This window comes from Anolis sagrei, chromosome 1 (assembly GCF_037176765.1).
Source record: "Anolis sagrei isolate rAnoSag1 chromosome 1, rAnoSag1.mat, whole genome shotgun sequence".
NCBI lineage: Eukaryota > Metazoa > Chordata > Lepidosauria > Squamata > Dactyloidae > Anolis > Anolis sagrei.
The window spans coordinates 30,664,718-30,688,152 of NC_090021.1; the positions used below are offsets into that span (position 1 = coordinate 30,664,718).

The window sequence follows — 23,435 nt, forward strand, 5'->3', positions numbered from 1 at the left end:
TAAGTTACTTTCTTGTTATTATCTTTTGGTTTTCACATGTATGTACAGCATTGCATTTTGCCTTTATAATGTTGGAAACTCTTTTGAGTTCCCATAAAAAGGGGGGGGGAGCTGTATATAAATGTAGTATATAAATAAATATTATTTTCCCTCTGCCATTCTGATTCAGCATTCACTCACCTGGAGGTCTCCAAATGTTTCAAATTATACCTCCCATCATTCCTGATTTTCACCATAGTCCAAAACTTTGGAAGATCTCCAAGTTGGAGGAGACGTCTCTAACTTCGGGGAAATTAGTCAAGAAGGAGACGTGGATCACTAGCTTAAAGCAAAGTTACGTGATTCTGGCTTTCCAAGTATTTTGGACCAAGGCTTCTATAATTCCTCAGCATTAAGCACATTGGCTAGGGCTGAAGCCAAAAACTTCTGGGTGGACACATTTGCCCACCTGAGGAGTAATGCTAGACCTCAATTCCAAAGTCTTTGACATGTTTTGAAAACTGATGGAGACCTAAAGTGTACAGTAGCTAAAAGTTCTAACCCAGGAGCAAAGACAGCAAAAGAAAGAAACATCTTGTAAGAACTCCATAAAAGATAGGAAATCTCCCTTAGGATGCTAGGCTAAAATATACCCTCCAGAATTTCACAGACAAAAAGCTGGATACATGTGGCCAAGCACATAAGAATGTGACCCAGATGGCTAAGTTATTAATGAGGAAACAACACAGAAGCTAGGAGGGGCTGAAGAAGTTTTCTTTTGCCTGAGCCTACTGGGAAGGGCTAGATGCTGTCTCTCTTCACCCCTGCTAATTGTATGCACATGAAGTAATTGCATTTATGAATTCAGTTCATGGTAACAAAATTAAACTGACTACACCAAGGGAAAGTTGGAGGTCGGTATCTAAAAAGCAATTGAAGAAGTGGAACAGCAGATTAATTTTGGACCCTTCCTGCCATAGCAGGCTATGAACTAGGATATTTTCTAAGTAAACTGTTTTCTTCAACATACCTCTTCCTCATTTAGATCTTCTGATCACTTCATTGGATTTTCTCTTTGCCCTCAATTGGAATACCACATTTGATACAAATCCCAGACTTCCATAGCATTGAGTCATGGTAGTTAAAGTGGTGTCAAACTGCATTCATTTTATAAGGTAAATGCATCCCTTGTCCTCTTCCAGGTCCTCTCCTGTGGGTAAAGCTGGGGTTGATCTGTTTTACTCCACTCAACACAAAAACATTTGGCTTCAAAACTTCATGAATTTTAAGCAGGAAAGAGACTTATCTTCTCCTTGCACCAGCATTATTTTTCTTTTTACTGTAAGCTTCTTAGAAGAAGAAAAGTTGTGGAAAAGCTGTTTAAGCCTTTTTAGCAATGGAGGGGTGCGGGGATTGGAAGTCAAAGAATGACATAAATTTGCCTCCCCGGAGACTGCACAAATAACCAGCCACAGATACATGTCAGAAAAGAGATAGGATTGTGGATAAACACATTCCTTTCTTCCTTGGCTGGTAATTGACCCACGTTTGGTTTGAATTAAAGGCCCATCAGACTGAAACAAATAACTAAATAGAAAGATATGGGCCCTTTTGAAGTGCGTGCAAATCAAATTTGAGTGATAATTAGCAACAGATAATTGAAGTCTACTGTTTATTTGCACATACACGGTTACTGGCCAGCTGCTCAGATACGGATGTGGGGCAAACTGGATATGCTAACTGCAAGGAAGCTAGTTCCTGGTTTATGCAACTTATATTAAGAAACAACAACTTCTGGCAGTGGGAAAGTCATAAGTTTAAGTACTATAACTACATAGAAAAACCACTATTGGGTTCTGAACCACTGAGTACTAGGTTAGCCTTCCAACAATTTTTAAAGCAGCATTTCTCATCATGGGGGTTGGCACCCCTGGGGGGGGGGTCATGAGGGAGTGTCAGAGGGGTCACCAAAGACCATCAGAAAACACAGTATTTTCTGTTGGTCATGAAGGTCTGTGTAGGAAGTTTAGCCCAATTCTATCATTGGTGGGGTTCAGAATGCTCTTTGATTGTAGGTGAACTAAAAATCCCAGCAACTATACCTCTCAAATGTCAAGGTCTATTTTCCCAAGATTCCAGAAATGTTCACAATTGGGCATATTGAGTATTTGTGCCAGGTTTGGTCCAGATTCATCATTTTTTGAGTCCACAGTGCTCTCTGGATGTAGGTGAACTACAACTCCAGAACTCAAGGTCAATGCACACCAAACCCTTCCAATATATTTTAGTTGGTCAGGGGAGTTCTGTGTGCCAAGTTTGGTTCGATTCCATTGTTGGTGGAGTTCAGAATGCTCTTTGATTGTAGGTGAACTATAATTCCCAGCAACTACAACTCCCAAATTACAAAATCAGTTACCTCCGCAAACCCCACCAGTATTCAGATTTGGCCATACCAGGTATTTGTGCCAAATTTGATCCAGTGAATGAAAATACATCCTGCATATCTGATATTTACATTACAATTCATGACAGTAGCAAAATAATGGCTATGAAGTAGCAATGAAAATAATGTTATGGTTGGGGGTCACCACAATGGTCCTCATGCCAGTATGTATCTTGTATTGGAGATCCCAAGTCTGCCATAGAATAGTGGCTTCATAGATTCTGGATAAGGGATGCTCTGCCTGTACATACACAAATTCCATTGTGGATGTTTATAAGTTACTGCAAGCAGTCAAGGCTAGAGGATTATAGCAAGCTGCTCCTCTCATAGCTGTTTGCTTGTAACAGAGCCCCTCAAAATGAAGGAATTGGCATCTTGAAAACAGAAGACTCAGGTCAAAGATCTGGCAATCAGATGTGGACTGTCAACAGTGAATACCATCCCATGTCGCTAGGCCACTCGAGCCTGGGGAATATGGCCATGTAAACAGTTATGGCTGGTTCAATCTCAAAAACAACCCAACTGCTTACAGAGGCCCAAAGGCACAGTTTGCTGTGGATATTCAGGGAGAACCCAGAGCAACTTGTAACTCGGCTCAAGGTCACATTAAGCAAACTTGGCCGACGCTAACCCGAATCAACTCTGTGCATTGTCCAGCCAACACAGAGCTGATTTCTGCCCCCTTTTTGGGATAACAGGTCAGTATGGTTGTGCCTAATAGTTACAATACATAGTTAGCCTATCTATCATTCTTCATTGCCCACCAAAAAAAGCCACACCTTTTGTCAGCTCCATCTCCCACATAATAGTCAATGAAGAGCAGGGTGAGCAATATACAAGCTATTTTCTTTTAGTGGAACAGTATGGGGCCATGTTGGTACAGCGGGTAAAACCACTAAGCTGCAGAAATTACTGACCAGAAGGTCGGCGGTTCAAATCCGCAGGACGGGGTGAGCTCCCATTATTAGGCCCAGCTTCTGCCAACCTGGCAATTTGAAAACAGGCAAATGTGAGTAGATCAATAGGTACTGCTTTGACGGAAAGGTAACAGCGCTCCATGAAGTCATGCCGGCCACATGATCTAGGAGATGTCTACAGACAACCCAGGCTCTTTGGCTTAGAAATGGAGATGAGCACCACCCCGCAGGGTTGGACTCAACTAGACTTAATGTCAAGGGGAACCATTACCTTTACCTTACAGCAACAGGCATCCAGAGGGACTCCCTAGAATCCTCAGGAGGTCTCCTTAGATGGCATCATTGTTTTCTAGTAACAAGAAAAGACTGGTGGGTTGCAGGGAGTTGGTTGTTGCATGGTTGGGGCAAATTTCCGATCTTTGCAACAACCAAAACAATGGCACAACACCTACTTACAGAATGCCAGTGTGATCTGTATTACATCACCATCTCTTCACTGAAAATCATCATTTCAAAGCAGACAAAGTTAGATAGTAACATCACTTTTCAAAAATAAAGTAATTTCTCCCTCTGGTGGCAAAATTGGAAATGTTTAAATTAAACTGCATACATTGTGCTTCTGGATAATGTATTTTTCATTTTCATGTCTATTAGAGTTCTCAAAAATTGGGATACATTTTAGGCTGTAAGGAAAGAGGAATATGTTGAGGTGGGCTGTTTTATATGTAATATGTGGCATATTTAAGGTAACAAAATAACAGTAAGCATATATGATGTGAAACAATCAGGCAAAAAACAAGTAGTCTGGCTCATCAGCTAAAATCTACCAGCTTCATCCCAGACATATCCACCATCTTCTACCCATGAATCTCCACCGGTTCATCACACTTACTTTATGTATGAAAAATGACCTCTGTCACCTTCTGAACACATAGCCTCAATCATACCTACCTCCAGATTCCATTAGCCTAGAAGCACCCATACACTCACTATTGCCTCAATCACATTCTCCTCCTCATATTCACAGACACAAGTACATAACAGCTGACATCCATAAAGGGCCTGCATTTCATCTATAAAATCATAGAAACTTAAAATCAGGTCCTGTAACTTATCATACCTCCCTATTACAAGGGTTGAATGAAAAGTAATGCCTCCACCTTCATTACTTGGGTTTGGATGGGAATATTTTAATAAATCAAATGCAGAAATAATTCTTAGAATGTGCTCTTTAACTACCCCTTCCACTTTTCCCAGTAGAGATACCCAAGAACAATGTACAGAAATATTTTAAAAGGCAAAGGTTTCCCCTGACATTAAATCTAGTCGTATCTGACTCGGGGGAGTGGTGCTCATCTCCATTTTTAAGCCGAAGAGCCGGCATTGTCCTAGACACCTCCAAGGTCATGTGGCCAGCATGACTGCATGCAATGCTGTTACCTTCCTGCCTATTGATCTACTCACATTTGCATGTTTTTGAACTGCTAGGCTAGGTTGGCCGAAGCTGGGACTAACAACTGGAGCGCACCCCACTCCCCGGATTTGAACCACCAACCTTTCGGTCAGCAAGTTCAGCAGCTCAGTGCTTTAACCCATGTACCACTAAAGGCGCAAGAAATATTTTAAAACTTGAAAAATGCTGCTTTTCAAACATGTTCCTATTTTGCCTCAAAAGAAACAGTTGCACACTCTTACACTGCACTATAATGTTATCATTCATTATCATGAGGTGTCCAAATGAAAATCCAGGTTTATTCCTGGTTTAAAAAGTGCCTGCAAAGATCCCGGCTGCCTGCAACCATGTGGGAATTCCCCCCCCCCCTTCTCATTTACAGGTGCTAAGGAGCAAAGGAGACCCTCCAATCACAGTAAAGAGGCTATCATTAATCTTCGTAATGGGCAAGGTAGAGCAGGGGGCCAATGGCTATAACCCCCACCCACCCACCCGTACTGTTTGCGAATCAGCACAACTGGGAATGTGTCCAACCACCCTTCACCAAAAAGGCAATGTTTTGGCTCCCTGGTTGAGCATCAAATGCTCAGGGAACCAGATTTAAACTCTAGTTCCCTGCACATCTTCTGCTGACTGAAAGTTCCCTCCGTGAGTAGAATGCAAACTTTTTTTTCAAGAAGCAATAAAGCAGGAATAATAATAATAATAATAATAATAATAATAAATCATCTTTATTTATAACCTGCCACCATCTCCCTAGAAGGGTCTTGAGACGGCTAATATGAGGCCAAGCCCAAAATAATACAACATAATTAAAACGCAAAACACAAAATAACAAAAAATACATCATAACACAAATATGAAATAACAAATGAAATCAACAATATGAAATAGCATAAAATCAGACACAGAGGGCGGGCCAAATGTATAAGGTAAAAAGTTAAAAAGTTAAAACCCTGGGCGAGATAGGGATAAAAGTGCCTTTATAAGAGAGGAGCCTGACAGGGAGGGGCAATGGGATTTGGCCTTTATAGGGGACAGGGGAAGGTGCTTTATTCTGAGGGCAGCTGTAGATGAAAACAATAATAAAGTAAAAAAATGAATTAATAATCTGCTTTAATCACTACCTCTGATGATGCTTGCCATAGATGCAGGCGAAATGTCAGGAGAAAATGCCTTTAGAACATGGCCATATAGCCCAAAAAAATCTACAACAACCCAATCTGCTTTACTCTTTAAAAAAATCATGAAAAGCAGAAGAATTCAATATTTCTTTTTAATTATAGGCGATTAGATGCAAAAAAAAAAAAGAAAAAGAAAATGGAACAGAATCAAGGATTGTGGGAAACTTTGACCTAGGATTAAAAACTGAAGCAAGACACTGAGTGATTCTTGTGGGGCCAATCATTAGCTCATCACAAGCATATTCTTCAAGCAACTGAAGAAGCAAGTATGGTTTTAAGGGGGGGGGGGGGAGTGGAAAAGAGACATAGGCATTTTTGCTATGATCTTGGAATTAAAATAAAAAAAGGCAGTGGGGATAAAATATTGCAGCTGATGCATGGAATTGCTAGCAAATAGTTTGGAATTAATGTCATTTAGATGTGAAATATCACAACTGCGTCCAACACATAGGTTCCATATGGAGGAAAGCGGAAAAAATTGTTCTACTCACTGCTTACCAGCAGATGGCAATAAAGGATGTGAAATGCATTGTGAACACAGCATAGTTTAGCCCTTTTAATTTTTTTTCCCTTCTCTTCACTCATAAACACAATCTACTGTTTTTCATTGTTAGGCCTAACTAGAATAGGCTGAATCCGATGGTGAATTTATAAAACAAGAGTCATGTAATGTAAATACATCCATTAATTCAGTGATCCTGCTTTACTTAGTACTAGCAGCTGGATATATCCCCAAAAGACTGGTCATTCAACATTTTCTTCCTTTTTGTCCAACTGCAATGGACTAGGTATCATAAAGCTCTGAAAGTTCCCCTTGGAAAGTCATTTTTACATCCTTAAAGCCCAAAACTAAGTAACTAAAATAATTGGTTTTCATTAACCTTTAAGGAAAAAAAATGCTACGTGTCACATGCCAACTCGTCAAAGTAGTGAGGCCACACAACTATAAAAATGACAAAAAGCATGCAGAATCTGAGTGGCAAGTGGCAGAAGCACCAAAATCCCTCAATGGATGGTATTTTCCTTTCATGATATATACACATATTATATTACATGTTGAGCTTCCCTTATCTGAAAATACATCAAAATCCCAAAATTATCCACATGGATGGCTCAGATGGTGACGCCTTTCTGATGGTTTCATATACACAAACTTGGCTACATGCACAAAATTATTTAAAATATTATATACAAGCTGTATATGAAACATAAATAAATATTGTGTTTAGAATTGGGTCTCATCTCCAAGATGGGACCCCATTATGACTTTATATGCAAATACATATAAATTTGAAGGGGGGAGGGAAACCAAAATCCCAAACCCTTCTGATCCAAAGAATTTCAGATAAGTACTACTCAATCTGTACAAGAATATGAAGAAGGCATTGGAGTTAACAATAAAAAGTACTCCAATATTACCCATAAAATACATTGTGAATTTAATTTAGTATTAATTTAGCAGATGATCTCAATCACGGAAATTTCAGGTGTTCTTGGACCTCACCTCCCGTAAATACCTCACCATTTGAGGTCCTGACTTCCAGAAGTTGATCTTTCTCACAGTGCAAACATCTTGGAAGGTTGTAGTATCTGTTGCTGCAGATCTCAGGCATTTTAAAATTTTCAGTCATTTCTGTAAGTTTCTTTTTAAATACATGAAAAAATAAGAGTCTTTATTCCTTCCTCCTTAAAAATTGTTTTGGTGCCTTAGTAGATGACCGAAAGAGCACCATAGCATTATAACTCCAAAAACATTATTAAAAATCATATTGGTGAATGTTTTTCCTTCAATTTATTACAGAAAACTACATCCTAATAAAAACAAACAACTCTGAACAGTCCCAGCAGAAGAAGAAAAAACTATGAGAAATACCCCCCTCCCCATGGAACGAGTGGGCATTGAGACAACTGGCAAACCCCAGCAAAATTCAAGAATTCATACATAATTAGATCAATCCAGATGATCCCAATATGGTCTGGAGCTTCCTTGACTGAAAACAAGTATTAACCTACTGTAAATAGTTGAAATAGTGAGCATTCCACAAAATTATACCTATGTATGTGCAGATGGCTAATGTTTAAGGCAACAGTAGTGGTAATAATAAAGCAAAACAACAGTCCAGTTATCTTCCACATTTGCATTTTGAGTTTTGTGGATTTTATTAGAAATTTTCTCTCTAGGGATTGCTAGGTCCTCCAGTGTGAGTCCGTGGTCAACTACAGCCAGTCATGTTGGAGGACCCAGCGATTTCTGATAGGTTCCCTTCTCTAGGAATCTCTAGGTCCTCCAATTCAATTCTCTGCTCAGCTTCCAGAGGAAATGGACCATAAAGTGCTAAAAGGCCTAGAAATTCCTGGGAGTTTTTCTCTTGGTTAAAAACAATAGAAATTTCTTTATTCATGGGTTTTTCACTTTCATGGAGTACTTGTCCCCTTTAGTTTGAATGGTATTGGTGAAAAAGGTGAAGTAAAAAATATGGTAATTTAAGATTCAAATGGATAAATTATTAGAACACAATATGGCCAACATAAGTGCGGTTGAGGAAAAGAGAATTTGGTGTGGCAGTCCCTAGGGATAGCAGAATTGAAGTGAATGAGAGGAAATATTAAGACCAACAAATTGAGATTCAGCACCCTTGGAAAAAAAAAAGTAACTTCTAGTGGTGATAGGTGTAAAGAATACCAAATGGCCTGACAAAATATCTGAACAAACACAGATCACAAAAACAGTTACAGAAAGCGATACTCCTTGGAGCATGCCACATTATCTGTTATTTCATTGATTACTGGATTCCTAGAACATGGATCTTTGATGGTCCAAAACTCCAGACAATAATACCAGGTAAAATCGAAACATGATATAGCAATATAAAATGAGGCAAGTGTCTCAAGGAACCCTACTTCTACCTCTATTTCTGCCTGGCAGCAAGGGTGGAAATATGAGGACAGCTTTAGCAGAGTTTTATTAAGCAGTTTCCCCAGAAGCAAAACTAACAATGGTTTTACAGGGTAGTAGAACATAAAAGGGACTCTCCATTTATTATTTGCTATATTTCTTTCTCTCCAATATAGTAGAACAGAATGAAGGAATGGAGGAGTAAGCATGTACAATATTTTCCTTTCATCACTAGGGAAGCATAAACCTAGATCAAAATCATTGCATTTTCCTCTAAATCAAAATAGCTTTAACATGTGCTTTTTTCCACTATGTGCCCAGTCTTGTATTATTCTATTCACTTGTCCTAGTTCCACTTACCCGATGTGTTGTTTCCAACTAAAGGCATACTCAAATGCTGAATTCTGATTCAGCACAACACATTTTTGAGAGTCCAGAAGAACACCTGAAACCAGGACTTCTTAAAGTGAGGCCTACTAACTGACGCTAGTCATGAACCATCGGCTATGACTCCATAGCAAGTAACCAGGAAACTATGTAAGTTAATGCAATAATAATGTGGTGAAATATGCACAGGTTCCTGGCACATTGGGGGGAAATTGGCAGTCCAGATAACTGGAGAAGTACTTATGTATTATCTTATCAACAGTAGACAGTAATATATAACAGCTTGTTTAAAAATTAAGGCAGTAGTGACTTCAAAAGACTTTTAGGAGATGGTAGGAAATGTCCCCAAACTTTCATTGTTGCATACAGCTTATCCTTTCAAATGTAAGAGCAAAGAGTTTTTATATTTGTTAATTTATACCCTGCCTTTCTTCCCTGAACCTAAAACACTTGAGACATTTCAGGATAAATTACATGTTTCTAGTAGATCGCTGGCTTAAAGACCAGGAGTCTGAAATCTTTCAAAGACAAACTATTACAGAACAAATAAATAAATCACAATAAAGGGTGACACTTCATTATGAAAATCAAAACAGGTCTTTCTTTCTCCCTCAACATGTTTAAGGTATACGAGCCCTTTCAAATAGATAAACCTTGAGAATATTATTAATAAAGTTACACAGATCTCAAGCCTTGTTAGTCCCTAAATGGGACACGGGAGTATATTTGTCTCAGTATACTTATCATATTGTAAGGTAGGATATACATGTAATAAAAATATATTGTCAATTGTCACTATTTATCTTGTTTAAATTAAAAACAATCACAGATAAACACATTTTTTTCCCAAATCTTTGGCTGTATTGCAATGGTTGCTTCACTTTGTAGTCTCTAGCTGAACATTTCCTAGCCATGGGTTAACAATATATTATACCAATGTGTGTCTTTAAAACAGTATTTATCCAACATAACAAAATAAACTGCAATTTGTTACACTTTTTTTACAAAACATTTTATAAATATTTTTACAAAATGTATACAAAGCAATTTCAAGTGACGTACTATACAAATGAAGGTATTTAAGCAAATAAAGTCCATACCACACTGACAATAAGTGACACATCCTCTTTCAGTAAAGTCAGTCTGTAAGGCCTCCCAAATTTAACAGATCAATTAGGCTGACCTTCTTGAATCGGTTTTCAGAGTTGCCAGCCAAAATTTTGTTTTCACCTTAGACAATATGGAAAGACATCCAGGAAGTCAAGAGACCAATCCTACAAAGCAGTTAAGCACAAATAAATGGCCTTCACTGGCTTCAGGACCATGGGCTGCATAACAAATTCACACTTCTTTTTACAACAAACAAAAATATTTTACTGCATTACCAATTAAAATATTCAGAGCTCTATAATCAAGGTCAATTAAATAAATAAAATACATTAGCTACCCCGGGGGTTAATTTAGCTGAACTTTGTTCAGTGGGTTCCCAGCATAAAATGCTGAGATAAATACAGGTACGATTCATTTCACATTGATGAAGTGCATTTCAGATGTCTTGGCTAAACTTTACCTAAAAAGTAAACTCTCACATAAGATTCCAAATGCATGGGGTTTGTTTTGGAATTTAGGTTTGAGAATATTCTGTACAGGTGATGGAAACTACACTTCCAGATCAAAACAAAAGAAGGCAGATCCATAGAGGTACTTCAAATTTATCACAATTCCAATTGATTTGTGTGACTGGTGTAACGTACGTTCTGCTTGCCCAGAAATCTCATTATGGTTACAGTTCAATTCCTTTATAAAAATGTATGGCTGCACTGCCTGTAAAGGGCCCTGCATACAAAAATGAACCAAAGTGAGAATGCTAAATCGCTATTTCAAAAGACAACCACCAAAGAATATAAAGTTCTATTAGTATGTGATTTTTAAACTGGAACATGTTTTAAAGGTAGCAATGAAAGCAAAATAAAACCCTCCATATTTTTATTCCTGTGAAGCGTGGATCAAACATTCAATGATATGGCTATTCTCTTGAATTTGATTATTCTTATTATCCCATAGTGATGCTGTCTCAACATGATGGTAGTGAAGTTCTTTTTTAATTAAGAGATAAAAACATTGTGCTTTAAAACAAATTGGAAGATTGAAAACACTGAACAACCCCTTCTTCTGGGCAATCTGACTGACAACCATAGCTTCTTGTTGAAATGCAAAGCACAAAGCTGTACAGTTTCAACGAAAGAGGGAATTCCCCATTCTTATGAGTACTTTGCAAAAAAATATTTCCAAACTTGTGGATACACAAGATTCCACTATCACTCCAGATTTTATGAAGTTAATTTTCAAGTTTTTGAAAACGTATGTAAGAAGAAATTACAAAGAGCAACAGAGAGACTGCCTTGCAACCCATCCTGCTATCTTTTTGAACAGCCAAACATGTTACATCCATCATATTAGAAGCAAAACCCAATGTACCTAGCAGCTCGGAAATAGGATTATATAATAAAACAAATATAGAATGGCAGCATAGATGAAAGACATACATAAATAAAATTCTGCACGACCACTAGCCAAATGCTAACCATACAGGGGGCTCCTTTGGCTCTCAATTATGAATTATATGCCATATATTTTAATGAGATCAGTTAACTTTGGTTTGTATCTATTTTGGTAATTACGGCTGCCACCATAAGTGATTAACATTCTTGAACACCAAGAAGTAGAAACAGGCAAAAAGCAGTACTGGCTTTGAAACTGTTCAGATTAAGGCTAAAGTATAAATTACTACTATATCAACACAATTTTCAAATAGATGTGCTTGTAATACTTGATCTAGAAAAAAACATGTATACCACTTATCCAATTATAAAATGGAAGCAACTTTCCAGAAGAACTGTGTGTATTCATACAGAATTTCATGGCTGACAACATAGTATCTTCCTTCACAATTTCCCACTCATGGTGTGGCATGGATTGTTTCACGCCATGTTGTGATTAAAACTGTACATCTTCCAGAGACCAAATTAATCTGTAATGTATTCATTTCTGCCTATGAAGCAACAGAAAATAGCTTAAAATGATAAAGCCTTGTAAACGTTCTGGTAACAATGGTATTCCTTCATATATTTTTTTGTCTCTCTCTCTCTTCTAAACCTGAGAGAGGAACATTTCTAAACAGAGGTACTATACTGTGGATGTTTCAAGCACAAATCAAGGGTTGCAGGTAGGTAAGGGACATTTTCCCCCTGGTAAATGTACATTCATGACATTTATTTCCAAACCTGTTACTAGACTGTGATTGTCAGTGTATTACCTTGTCACAGAGGGACAAATGAATTGAAGTCTTATTAAGATACAACGCTGAAACATTTAGCACAAACTTATTGTAAAGGGCTAGTTAGAATGCAATGCTAAACCATACAAAAAGGGATCAGCAACTTTTGCTTGATTAATTAGAGCTTACTTTGTCATCCAAATGTAGATAAATTGTGGTCAACCTCAACTATATACCTACTTGAAACAAGTCAGTGACTAAAATTGTTATGAGGCTGTATGTTTCAACTAAACATAATTAAGCTTCAGTGAAACTTATGGGTCTGATGACATGCTAAAGTAATCTAAAATAAATGCAGAAGCTTCGGATCTCTTCATTGTAACCACACCTTAGGTCCTTTCACACTACACAATTGTAGTACTACTATATATTTCTTCAACTTCCTTGGCAACACCCTTCAGAATCCTATAATTTGCAGTTTAGGCTCTAGTGCCTCATTAAACTACAAACTCCAAGATTTCACAGACAATGGCCATTTCTGTTAAAGCAGAACACAATGCTGTAATTGTGTAGCGTGAAAGAGACTCAGAGGAGTACAAATCTGTGACTCGCCAAGATTCATTCTCTCAACGCAAGATTGTATTTTGTTGTTTACATGCAGCCAAAGAACAGACCCCATTAGGTAGTGTTCTCATCGGATTTAAACACTGCTAAATCTCTCACTGTAACCAGAATGAGCATTGCTCTCAAACACAGAACGGGGTAGGTTTAGAAAGGGTAAGCTTTGACATAGTCAGGCTGTACTTGTGGTGTCATTCACATTTGCTTCTAAGAGAAATATGTCCATGGTACTGCAACTATTAACACTCTAAGATACTATTTACAGCAGCTTCTAAAAGAGAATCAGTCTCTACAACACCTTCACTGTGGTCTGGAATAAACTTCTCCAGGCAATTTTCTTGTGAAGCAATAAGTGAGAAGTTTGGATATTCTAATTCCAAGGAGCCACTGCCCGCTGCCTCACTCTGTGGCTGCCTCCCAGTCTTTTTCAGTTCCAACATGTTTTTGAATTTATTCTCTAAATCCTTATTCAGCAGCAAATCCTTTTGGGGTTTCCCAGAGCCTTTCGTGCTATCTGGATGTAGATTCTCATTCTTTGGAGAATTTCGAGGCATTTTGTCTTGGAAGGAATGATTATATGCAGTTTCTGAGCAAGTATTGACTGTATTCCTACATGTTTTATTATGAGTACCATGTTCTGAACTTGATAAGGTTTTGGACGACTGATCTTCAGAACTTAGGGAGTTTTCATTCACCTTGTCAAAGTTTTTACCAGTCATTTTCTGTTCAGAAGCAGCCGTATGTTGGCTTTCAGGAGAGCAGCTTACTTTCTCAATTTTTAAAGCTTTTGTGAGACTTTCCATTTTTTTAATAGAAATATTTCCTTGTTGGGAACTCACAATATTGTTAGGCACTACATGAAGTTTGCTGTGATTTAAAGACTCTGCTGTGCTTGAACTTGACCTGTCTCTGATTTCAGTCTGTTTCTGGGAAGTTAAATGTTTGCTTGATTGGAGATCATTTGCATTTGGATGTGTTTCATCTGCAATCTTCTCAAATTGTGTGGAAGGACAACAAAAATCTGTCAGAAAGCCATCTGGAATTTGAAGGGAAAAAAAGCATTTTAATACTGAATTATAGCATATTAAGGGCAGTAAGATATATAAAAGAGTAGCAATGTTCATCCATTCAAAGCTTGGGACCATCTTTAACCTGAAAATTCATCTAGAAATTAGAAAATACAAATGCTTTTCTTGAAGAGCATGGGCATACATATTTATATAACATTTCCTGGCTGTCTCATAGTCTTTTCTTTACAGGTTTTGCCTCTTAATTTTGGCAGAAAGGACCCCAGTTGATATACAGTCCACATTATTTCAGGTCATCGCCCAGCACAGACCGAAATCATTTATCCTAAATGCCAGGGGTCTGAAGTGTTTTGGGATTTTTGTCATATTTGTATATATATAATGAGCTATCTTAGAGATGGGATTCACATATAAACACATTTATGGCTCATAGACATTTCACCTGAAGAAATTTCATACACTGAACCAACAGAAAGCAAAGACGACACTATTTCAGCCATTTATGTGGACAATTCTGGGGTATTTCAGATCTCAAATTTCCACATAAGGGATGTTCAACTTGTAGTGCATTTTCAACCTATCTGTTGAAAACCATTTTAAAAGGGTAACCCCTTAAAACACACCTTGTAACCAGCTCGGCCCACACATCATGATGATTTCTGTGTTCTTAAAGAATGACTGAGGCTATGTTCAACTATTGTCCTGTGTCAGGTAACTATAGAAAGGACCCTTATATGTCACTGCAGTGTGCCCAGCTACAGGAAAATAACTACAGATACTTGATCATTGATCCCCAACAACACGAAAATAGCCAAGTAGGAACAGAGTCAGACAAAGAGGCAAAAGATGGAACCTAAAGAGCAGCATTTCACACTGCAGCATCTTGTAAGTCTCAGTTTTCCAGGTATTTCTGTCTGGTGCTAAAATATTTGGGTTTTCCCCTGAATATTCCACTTTTTATTTCATCAGCGATTAATTAACACCGTGATTCTGTAGAAAAAAATCCTGCTGTGTTCAAAAGGACTTTTTTCTAGGTTAAGCCCATAAAGAACTGGAATATTGAAGCAATAAATTAAAGGTAGGCCCCACAAATAGGACAGAACTGCTTATCTTATAAAGACTGGAATCCTTTTCCTCCCAGCAAGAACATATTTTTCATTTGGCTCCAAAGTTTCCAGACATTAATCATGGTGGGGACTGTGGGGTAATGGGGGTGATGATGAATATCATCATGATATTACATCTGTACATATTATTCAAAAGAATTAACCCCATAAATTATAAATCTTTTCATGGTTAAAAGCGACAATGCTGTATTCATTTCACTCATTTGTCTCCTTAGTTCTGAAACAGTAATATCTTACCAGGATCGACTATTGCGAGACGTTTATCCCGGGACAGAGCTTGTCTTTCATCCTGGTTAAACATCCTGTCAATCATGACCATCTCTGCAGAAGGATTTATCCTCTGAGAAAGAAAAGAAAATCATTTGTTCTGTTTCATGAACCATTATTAACTTCTAACAGTACCATAAAATATCCTTATAAGTTCAGCAGACATAATCAGGTTGAAAATTATTGATGGTGCTGTTTGGAGCTTTTTGTTTTGTTTGTTTTAAAAAGCAAAGATATACATGTGGTACTTGGTGTAAACAATTCATCTAAATCATTGTGCACTTTCAAGTCATTCCCAACTTATGAAAACTGTAAGGCAGATCTACCACTGGCTTTTCTTGGCAAGACTGTTGAGAAAAAGAGTTACAATTTTTTTCTTTGCTATGAAAGAAGTTATTTAGCCTTCTCTCTACCAGGGTTCTATATCGAGCCATAGCAATTAAAGTGGTGTCAAACAGCATTAAATCTACAGTATAGAAGCACCCCAGTCTCCAGGAATTGTAAATCTAAGACTCAAATTAAAACACCAAGATTGTTTTCCCTTAATCTAAAATGTTCACTCTTAATTCACATATTATCATAATTTCACAGAGTTGGAAAAGACTGCATGCGCCATCTAATCCAGCCCCCTGCCATGCAGGAAAAGCACAGTCAAAGCACCCACTTCAATTTCTGAAATACTTCTTACCACCTCCAAGCCTGTTCTGAGTAGCTTTTTAAGCTTCATGAGAGAGAAAGTATAGTTTTCACAATTTTGCTCAAGTGGCTTCTTATCGCGAGTCTAGCAGATTACACAGAAATTTAGCCACATCGACATTATTGGTAGTGAAAAGTCAGGATTTTTTTAAAAAAAAACTTTTGGTGGGCATCTCTTCATCTTCTATCTGAATTAACTGTACAACATAGGCATAGCAACTAAAGGTAATAGCTGAATGTACCAGAACAATATCCTTTAGTGGCATTGCTCTTGTGAAGAATTCATAGACAAATACTGATTTACCATGCATATAATCCTGCTCAGACTTAGTCATTCTCACATGGCTAACTATGGAATTTTTAGGAAAATCTTCAGAGTGTGCACCTCACAAAGGGAAACAAACAATTCCCTGTCCTCTCTATTTACATAAATATCCCCAGGAGAAGAGGACGCTCACCAGAGAAAATACTGCAAGGTCCTTGATGTGGTACTACAAACACATGACAATGTTTTTCTTCTTTCTATAAGCTCCTATTTTTGTTATTGAAAGGTCAAAATTTGAACACTATGTTGGGAGAGCTGGACCATGGACCCAGCTGAAAGCTACATATACAGATATATACATATGGGAACACAGAAACATATATGCAATAAGCCAAACTAGGTATGACATCTATCATACGTTTAGCTCAGGAAAATATAATTTCTAGCTGTCCTAAAAACCAATCAACAATTGGGTCACACAGTTTACAGAAAGCCTACACACACAGATAGATACCTACATAAAAACTCCAACCATCACTAAAGTAAAAAAAGAAAAAAAAGAAGCACAATTAAAGCACAATTAAAGCCCTGGCAGATTGTGCAAAAAGAAACTGCAAACCACACCTCCTCCAAGGTGAGTTGAGCCACCTAAACCGGGCTCTACAAGCCAATGGATACTACACCACAGACATCAGAAGAGCTGCAAGACCAAGAACCAAACATGAGACTAAATACAAGGATCCACCCAGAGGAAAAGTCTTCTTACCATACAAGGGAACTGACTGCATAGGGAAGGTGATAGAATCATAGAATCATAGAATCAAAGAGTTGGAAGAGACCTCATGGGCCATCCAGTCCAACCCCCTGCCAAGAAGCAGGAATATTGCATTCAAATCACCCCTGACAGATGGCCATCCAGCCTCTGCTTAAAAGCTTCCAAAGAAGGAGCCTCCACCACACTCCGGGGCAGAGAGTTCCACTGCTGAACGGCTCTCACAGTCAGGAAGTTCTTCCTAATGTTCAGATGGAATCTCCTCTCTTGTAGTTTGAAGCCATTGTTCCGTGTCCTAGTCTCCAAGGAAGCAGAAAACAAGCTTGCTCCCTCCTCCCTGTGGCTTCCTCTCACATATTTATACATGGCTACCATATCTCCTCTCAGCCTTCTCTTCTTCAGGCTAAACATGCCCAGTTCCCTAAGCCGCTCCTCATAGGGCTTGTTCGCCAGACCCTTGATCATTTTAGTTGCCCTCCTCTGGACACATTCCAGCTTGTCAATATCTCTCTTGAATTGTGGTGCCCAGAATTGGACACAATATTCCAGATGTGGTCTAACCAAAGCAGAATAGAGGGGTAGCATTACTTCCTTAGATCTAGACACTATGCTCCTATTGATGCAGGCCAAAATCCCATTGGCTTTTTTTGCCGCCACATCACATTGTTGGCTCATGTTTAACTTGTTGTCCACGAGGACTCCAAGATCTTTTTCACACGTACTGCTCTCGAGCCAGGCGTCCCCCATTCTGTATCTTTGCATTTCATTTTTTCTGCCAAAGTGGAGTATCTTGCATTTGTCACTGTTGAACTTCATTTTGTTAGTTTTGTCAGTTTGTTAGTTCTGTCAAGATCGTTTTGAATTCTGCTCCTGTCCTCTGGACTATTGGCTATCCCTCCCAATTTGGTGTCGTCTGCAAACTTGATGATCATGCCTTCTAGCCCTTCATCTAATCAATGAAGAAACACAACATAAAATCCAAGAAATTGTACGTTCAACAAAGGACAAAAGGGATCCCTTCACCTACTGTATGCCATGCAGCTGTGGACAAGGCTACATAGGGACCATCAAACGCAGCATCGCCCAAACATGAATCAAGGAACATGAAAGGCACTGCAGACCAACTCAACCTGAGAAGTCAGCCATAGCAGAGCACCTGATGAATCAACCTGGACACAGCATATTATTTGAGAATACGGACATGCTGGACTACTCTAACTACCATGTGGACAATTTCAACAGAAAAGAGGAAATCATGAAAATGAACATAATCTGGCTACCAGTGTTAAAAAAACCTCTAAAATCAGGGCAGTAAACAAAGAGCAACACTCAAAAAGCAGAATTCCAGACAAGAAACAATTGGGGCCAGCTAATCACCTCCCAATAAAGGATTCCCCCCAGGCAGCAACAAGCCAGGCTTCTAAGCTGCAAGGCCATTAAATACTAATCAAAGTGGACAGTTGCAACATTCACACTTGCCTCAAGCAGACAAGAGCTCTTTCTTCCACCCTGGATATTTCGCAGATAAATAAACCTCACTTGCCTAGTTTCAAACAGACTCCTCAACCTCTGAGATGCCTGCCATAGATGTGGGTGAAATGTCAGGAGAGAATGCTTCTGGAACATGGCTATACAGCCCAGAAAACTCACAGCAGCCCAGTGATTCTGACCATGAAAGCCTTCGACAACACATTACACATAATTTTTCTTTAACAAATTAGATATGAGGGGAGGAAGCCAGATAAAGACCATATCATGGCCCCTCTATCATGTCCAAGAGGGGCCTAAATCCTTTCCTACTACTGAGATCCGTATCAGAATTATGCTCTCCATGTCTGGTATTTACAATAAGAGGAAAAAAATAAGCCTCAAAATGACACAGAATTCAATCCAGCTCTGCCCAACCCTAGACTTGTTATTTGTTAAAGAAAGCATTGCCTGCTAGGGCTAACTATGTAATTGTACAGTAAATTACACAAATCCTTCTATTTTGTTAGTCTTACCATTGCATCTTCCAAGAGCAGACACCTGTATTTATTTAACATAGCCTGGGTCCTTTTCAGAAGCTGTGTGGCTGCAGATTCAAATTCATTATCCACTGAAAATACAAAGAAAATACACTGACTGTATTGTATAGCTTTATATTTGTATTATTCCTTCTTCCTTCTGCGTATATGTGTGTGTGCACATATTAATTAGATTGTACACCTGTGATAAATGCAAACAAAATACGCTGACTGTATTGCATAGTTTTATATTTGTATTATTCCTTCTTCCTTCTGCATATATCTATGTATATGTGTGTATTAATTATACACCTTTGGTAGGGCTCCGTGATTTTGATAGTGTTATACGTATAAATAAATTATGGTAGTGATGGTAACGATTACAATACTTAGTAACAAAATATCCCTTTCCAATTCCTCCTAAATGCATTTACTTAGCATGTCTGATTTCTGTAAAAACCCACAAACACAAGTTTTTGCAACCATTTGATAAAGAAACTATACCTTTTCTTAAGTCTTCTTCTGTTGGCATGGATCCCTGGCACACATGATATGAAAGGAGCCTCTGGACTGCATCATTTAAAGATCTGAACTGACTTTTGTCAGGCGTCACAGCATGTGCCTGATCCTTCTGCAACTGCTGTAGAATACTAATGGAAAAATGACTGTTCTCAGTTATTTACAATAAGATCATGGATGTGCAAAAGCATGACAAAAAAGCTAAGGATAATTGAGGGGGAAAGCTCCTTAAAGTATGAATAAAGCAAAAAAAAAAAAACTTACAAGGCTCCTTTTGTTAGCTGTTTAGCAGCAGGTCTCTTTTGTCCTATCATATGACCATCCACCTAGGTCCAAAATATATCACTATTACAACATGATAGTTTACTTCTATAAAAACAAGTTATAATTTTGTGCACATTGCCCAAAGTGAAGATAATTGTTGTAAAGTATCAGTACCATATATCTGAACAATTTCATAACATGAGCAACATGACTCTACATTGATAAAATCACATGTAATTCTACCTGACTGGAATTGTATGTATGCATTTCTAGAAACACTCTCATTAGTAAGCCCCATCTCAGTTAAGATAAATGTACAAGGAAGCTCAAGATCTTGTGGCACACTTTATAGGCTGAACCAAAACACAGTCCATGTGCCTAGAGTTTAGAGTGGCAATAGTTAGAAGCTCCACCAACACTATGTCACACCACAATGGCATTATTTATTTATTTATTTATTTAAAATATTTATATTCTGCCCTCACCCTGCAGGGGACTCAGAACAGAGCACAACATATATACAGCAAACATTTAATTCCGGGACATAAAACCATAAATATATATAAACATTAAAATCACTTATATCCACATTAAAGGTTACTTAAAATCATCTCAGGACACCATTTTGCCTCACTGCACTGTCCCAAAGGCTTGGTCCCACAGCCAGGTTATCACCATCCTTTTAGAGGACAGGAGGGAGAGGGCGGATCTAATATTGCCAAGAAGGGAGTTCCATGACTGGGGGGCAATCACTGAGAAGGCCCTGTCTCTCGTCCCCACCAAATGCGGCTGAGATGGTGGCAGGACTGAGAGCAGGGCCTCCCCAGAAGATCTTAGTTTCCGTAGTGGTTCGTAAAGGGAGATGCGTTCAGACAGGTAAACTGGGCTGAGGCCATTTAGGGCTTTATAGGCCAAAGCCAGCACTTTGAATTCTGCCCAGTAACAAACAGGAAGCCAGTGGAGCTGTTGTAATATGGGATTATTGGTGTCGTAGTTTCATTCCTCCAAAGAACAATCACATGTCTTACATAAAAATAATGACATTCAATTATTGGATTATTCTAGCTACTTGAAAATCCTTTAGTTTTATGAAAAAATTAGAATGAAATATCATGGCAGACTTTATCAATGGAAGGTTTATCATTTGCTAATCATTATTTTTACCTAGAGCCAACTGTAGCTACCCATCCCCTATATTTTTGAAACTGAATTGCTTGCAAGGCTACTGGAAGCATTTTTAAGGTTTTCTGTCTTCAATCTATTTCTAGATACAAGACCTCTTCCCAAAGCTATCATCGACTTCTTGTTTTAAAAGCAGAGAAAGAAGAAACAGGGGAGGCAACAGGAAACACAAGCAATCCCTGAAGATTCAGAGAAAGCTATATGCGCAGTTTCCACACCTCTGGAAGTTACCCACTCTTGATATGCACAGGTACAAAATGAAAATCATTGGTGTACTATTAGCCTAGTCGATTTGCACTAAAATGTAAATGTAAAAAAGAAGGGCGCAGTTCCTACCTGAGCATTTGGTTGACATGATCCTCCTGCTTTTTCCTGGTGGGACAGTGCCGTACCTACAGATTGCTGTATGGTTTTGCCCACAGAATCTTGTCCTATAAACATATGCATTATGACATTCCTTAACAAAAGCAAAACAAAACACGTAACAGCATCTGGGATCTTCTGCCAAAACAGTCCAATTAATGATTTTAAAATATTTGCCCTTAAACATACTTATGTGCTGAGGAATGCATTTCTAACTGTTCTTTACTATACAATACAGTATATTGTATGGTATGCAGCAGTTACAGAAAACACATTCATAACATGTTAATGAGATGATCCAAAGAACATACTGGGTCTGTTTGTTATAACCACACATCTAAGCACCAGTCATTCAGAGGAACCAAAGCTCACCTAATGGTGCAACAATACTGTCTGACAAAGCATATCAGTGACCACAGATCAGGCCTCCTCCATCCCCAACCGTAAAGATCTGACATTAGCAGTGAAGATAAAACATTCCTCCAAATCTGAGAAACCTCTACAACCTGTATCCTAAAACAGGAGTGTGCAACTTTCACAGCCTGGGAAGCTGCACTGGCCATATAGAATCTCTGGGGCATAACCTTGGTATATCACCAGAAATATATTGCCATTCAAACTCAATGATTCTACTGAGAAATGTGGCATACGGAAAAACAGAATTTGCAGTATTTTCTCATTGGTAATTGATATCATAGTTGGTAGGGGTTCTGCATCTTTTCTGGTCCTACATGAACAAGCATCAGTTACGGGAAAAGATACATCTCTGGGAACATCTACACTGACCACTTAAGTCAAAACAGCCCCACAGCAGCTAAACACCACACAGGGCTGATTTGAGTCAACCTGGGGGAAGTAGACCTTAATGCAGCCTTGCCACAGGTTAACTTAAGTAGGGAGAAAGCCCAAATTCTGACTCAGGATTCGGGTTGTCACCCAAGTTATGTGTCACCTGCATTTCTACCACAGTATGTGTGTCTTCCCTCTATTATTCTAGCACAACATTTACATACATTTCACTACATTATCAGTACAGCCATCTATCTCTTTTAACCATCATATGAGACCCAATTAGACAAACAGAAGAAACATGGAAATCTGCAAAGGATTTGTCATTTACCCTCTGACAACCTTACACAAACTTTACTTTTAGACATATAAGATTAGATTTATTTTCTACAGAAGAACACAACTATAAACATTAGCCTCTTCATATAATATTTAATACAATAATAACACAAATTAGATTTTTCATAGTTGAGAAATTGAGGAAAGCTTGCAATGTATTACCTAGAAGACCTGTTAGCTGAGCTTGTCTCAGGGTATCCTGTGATTTTAATGATGAACCTGAAGATGCTAGGTTTGCAACCTTTTTTTGAGCCTGTAAAGAAACCACACAGAAATACACCAGTAATTAAAACCAAGGTAGAAACAAATATTCTACAAATAAAATGTAATAAGCAACTGAAAATCAATTTTATTAGCTTGCATTGTGAATAACATGAGTCTTTGCAAGGAGTATTTGAACTCATTTATCTGTCAGGTTTCCACCCATCGAGCAATTTCTAGCTTCACTATCACCTTATTTGTGAGATTTTATGCAATTAAAGCCACCTTCCAAACTTATTGTTTGGAAATAGGTCTACTGAATACACTGAGTCATACTAGCAATTCAGCAGGTGTAAAAAGGTGTCAGACACTCACATATGGTGTGAAAAAAAATTAGAAACTTATCTGATACTCTCCTTTTTATTTTTCTGCTCCTCTAAATAATAACATTCACGCCACT

The 23,435-nt window shown here is 38.2% G+C and overlaps 1 protein-coding gene across 4 annotated transcripts in view; it reads right to left on the bottom strand.

Annotated features, from left to right (window-relative positions):
• Window positions 1–10,200: 10,200 nt before the first annotated feature.
• The window catches only part of BICRAL (BICRA like chromatin remodeling complex associated protein), a 36,429-nt gene continuing 23,194 nt past the window's right edge, over window positions 10,201–23,435 (bottom strand). For all 4 annotated transcript variants that reach the window (XM_060754361.2, XM_060754358.2, XM_060754360.2 and 1 more), the window contains 7 exons: window positions 22,937–23,027; window positions 21,620–21,714; window positions 20,102–20,163; window positions 19,823–19,968; window positions 19,316–19,410; window positions 15,550–15,652; window positions 10,201–14,193 (listed from right to left, as the gene is read on the bottom strand). In XM_060754361.2, the coding sequence (XP_060610344.2) occupies window positions 13,397–14,193; window positions 15,550–15,652; window positions 19,316–19,410; window positions 19,823–19,968; window positions 20,102–20,163; window positions 21,620–21,714; window positions 22,937–23,027 (1,389 nt within the window). In that variant the 3' untranslated portion in view covers window positions 10,201–13,396. The remainder of the gene's footprint in view (window positions 14,194–15,549; window positions 15,653–19,315; window positions 19,411–19,822; window positions 19,969–20,101; window positions 20,164–21,619; window positions 21,715–22,936; window positions 23,028–23,435) is intronic.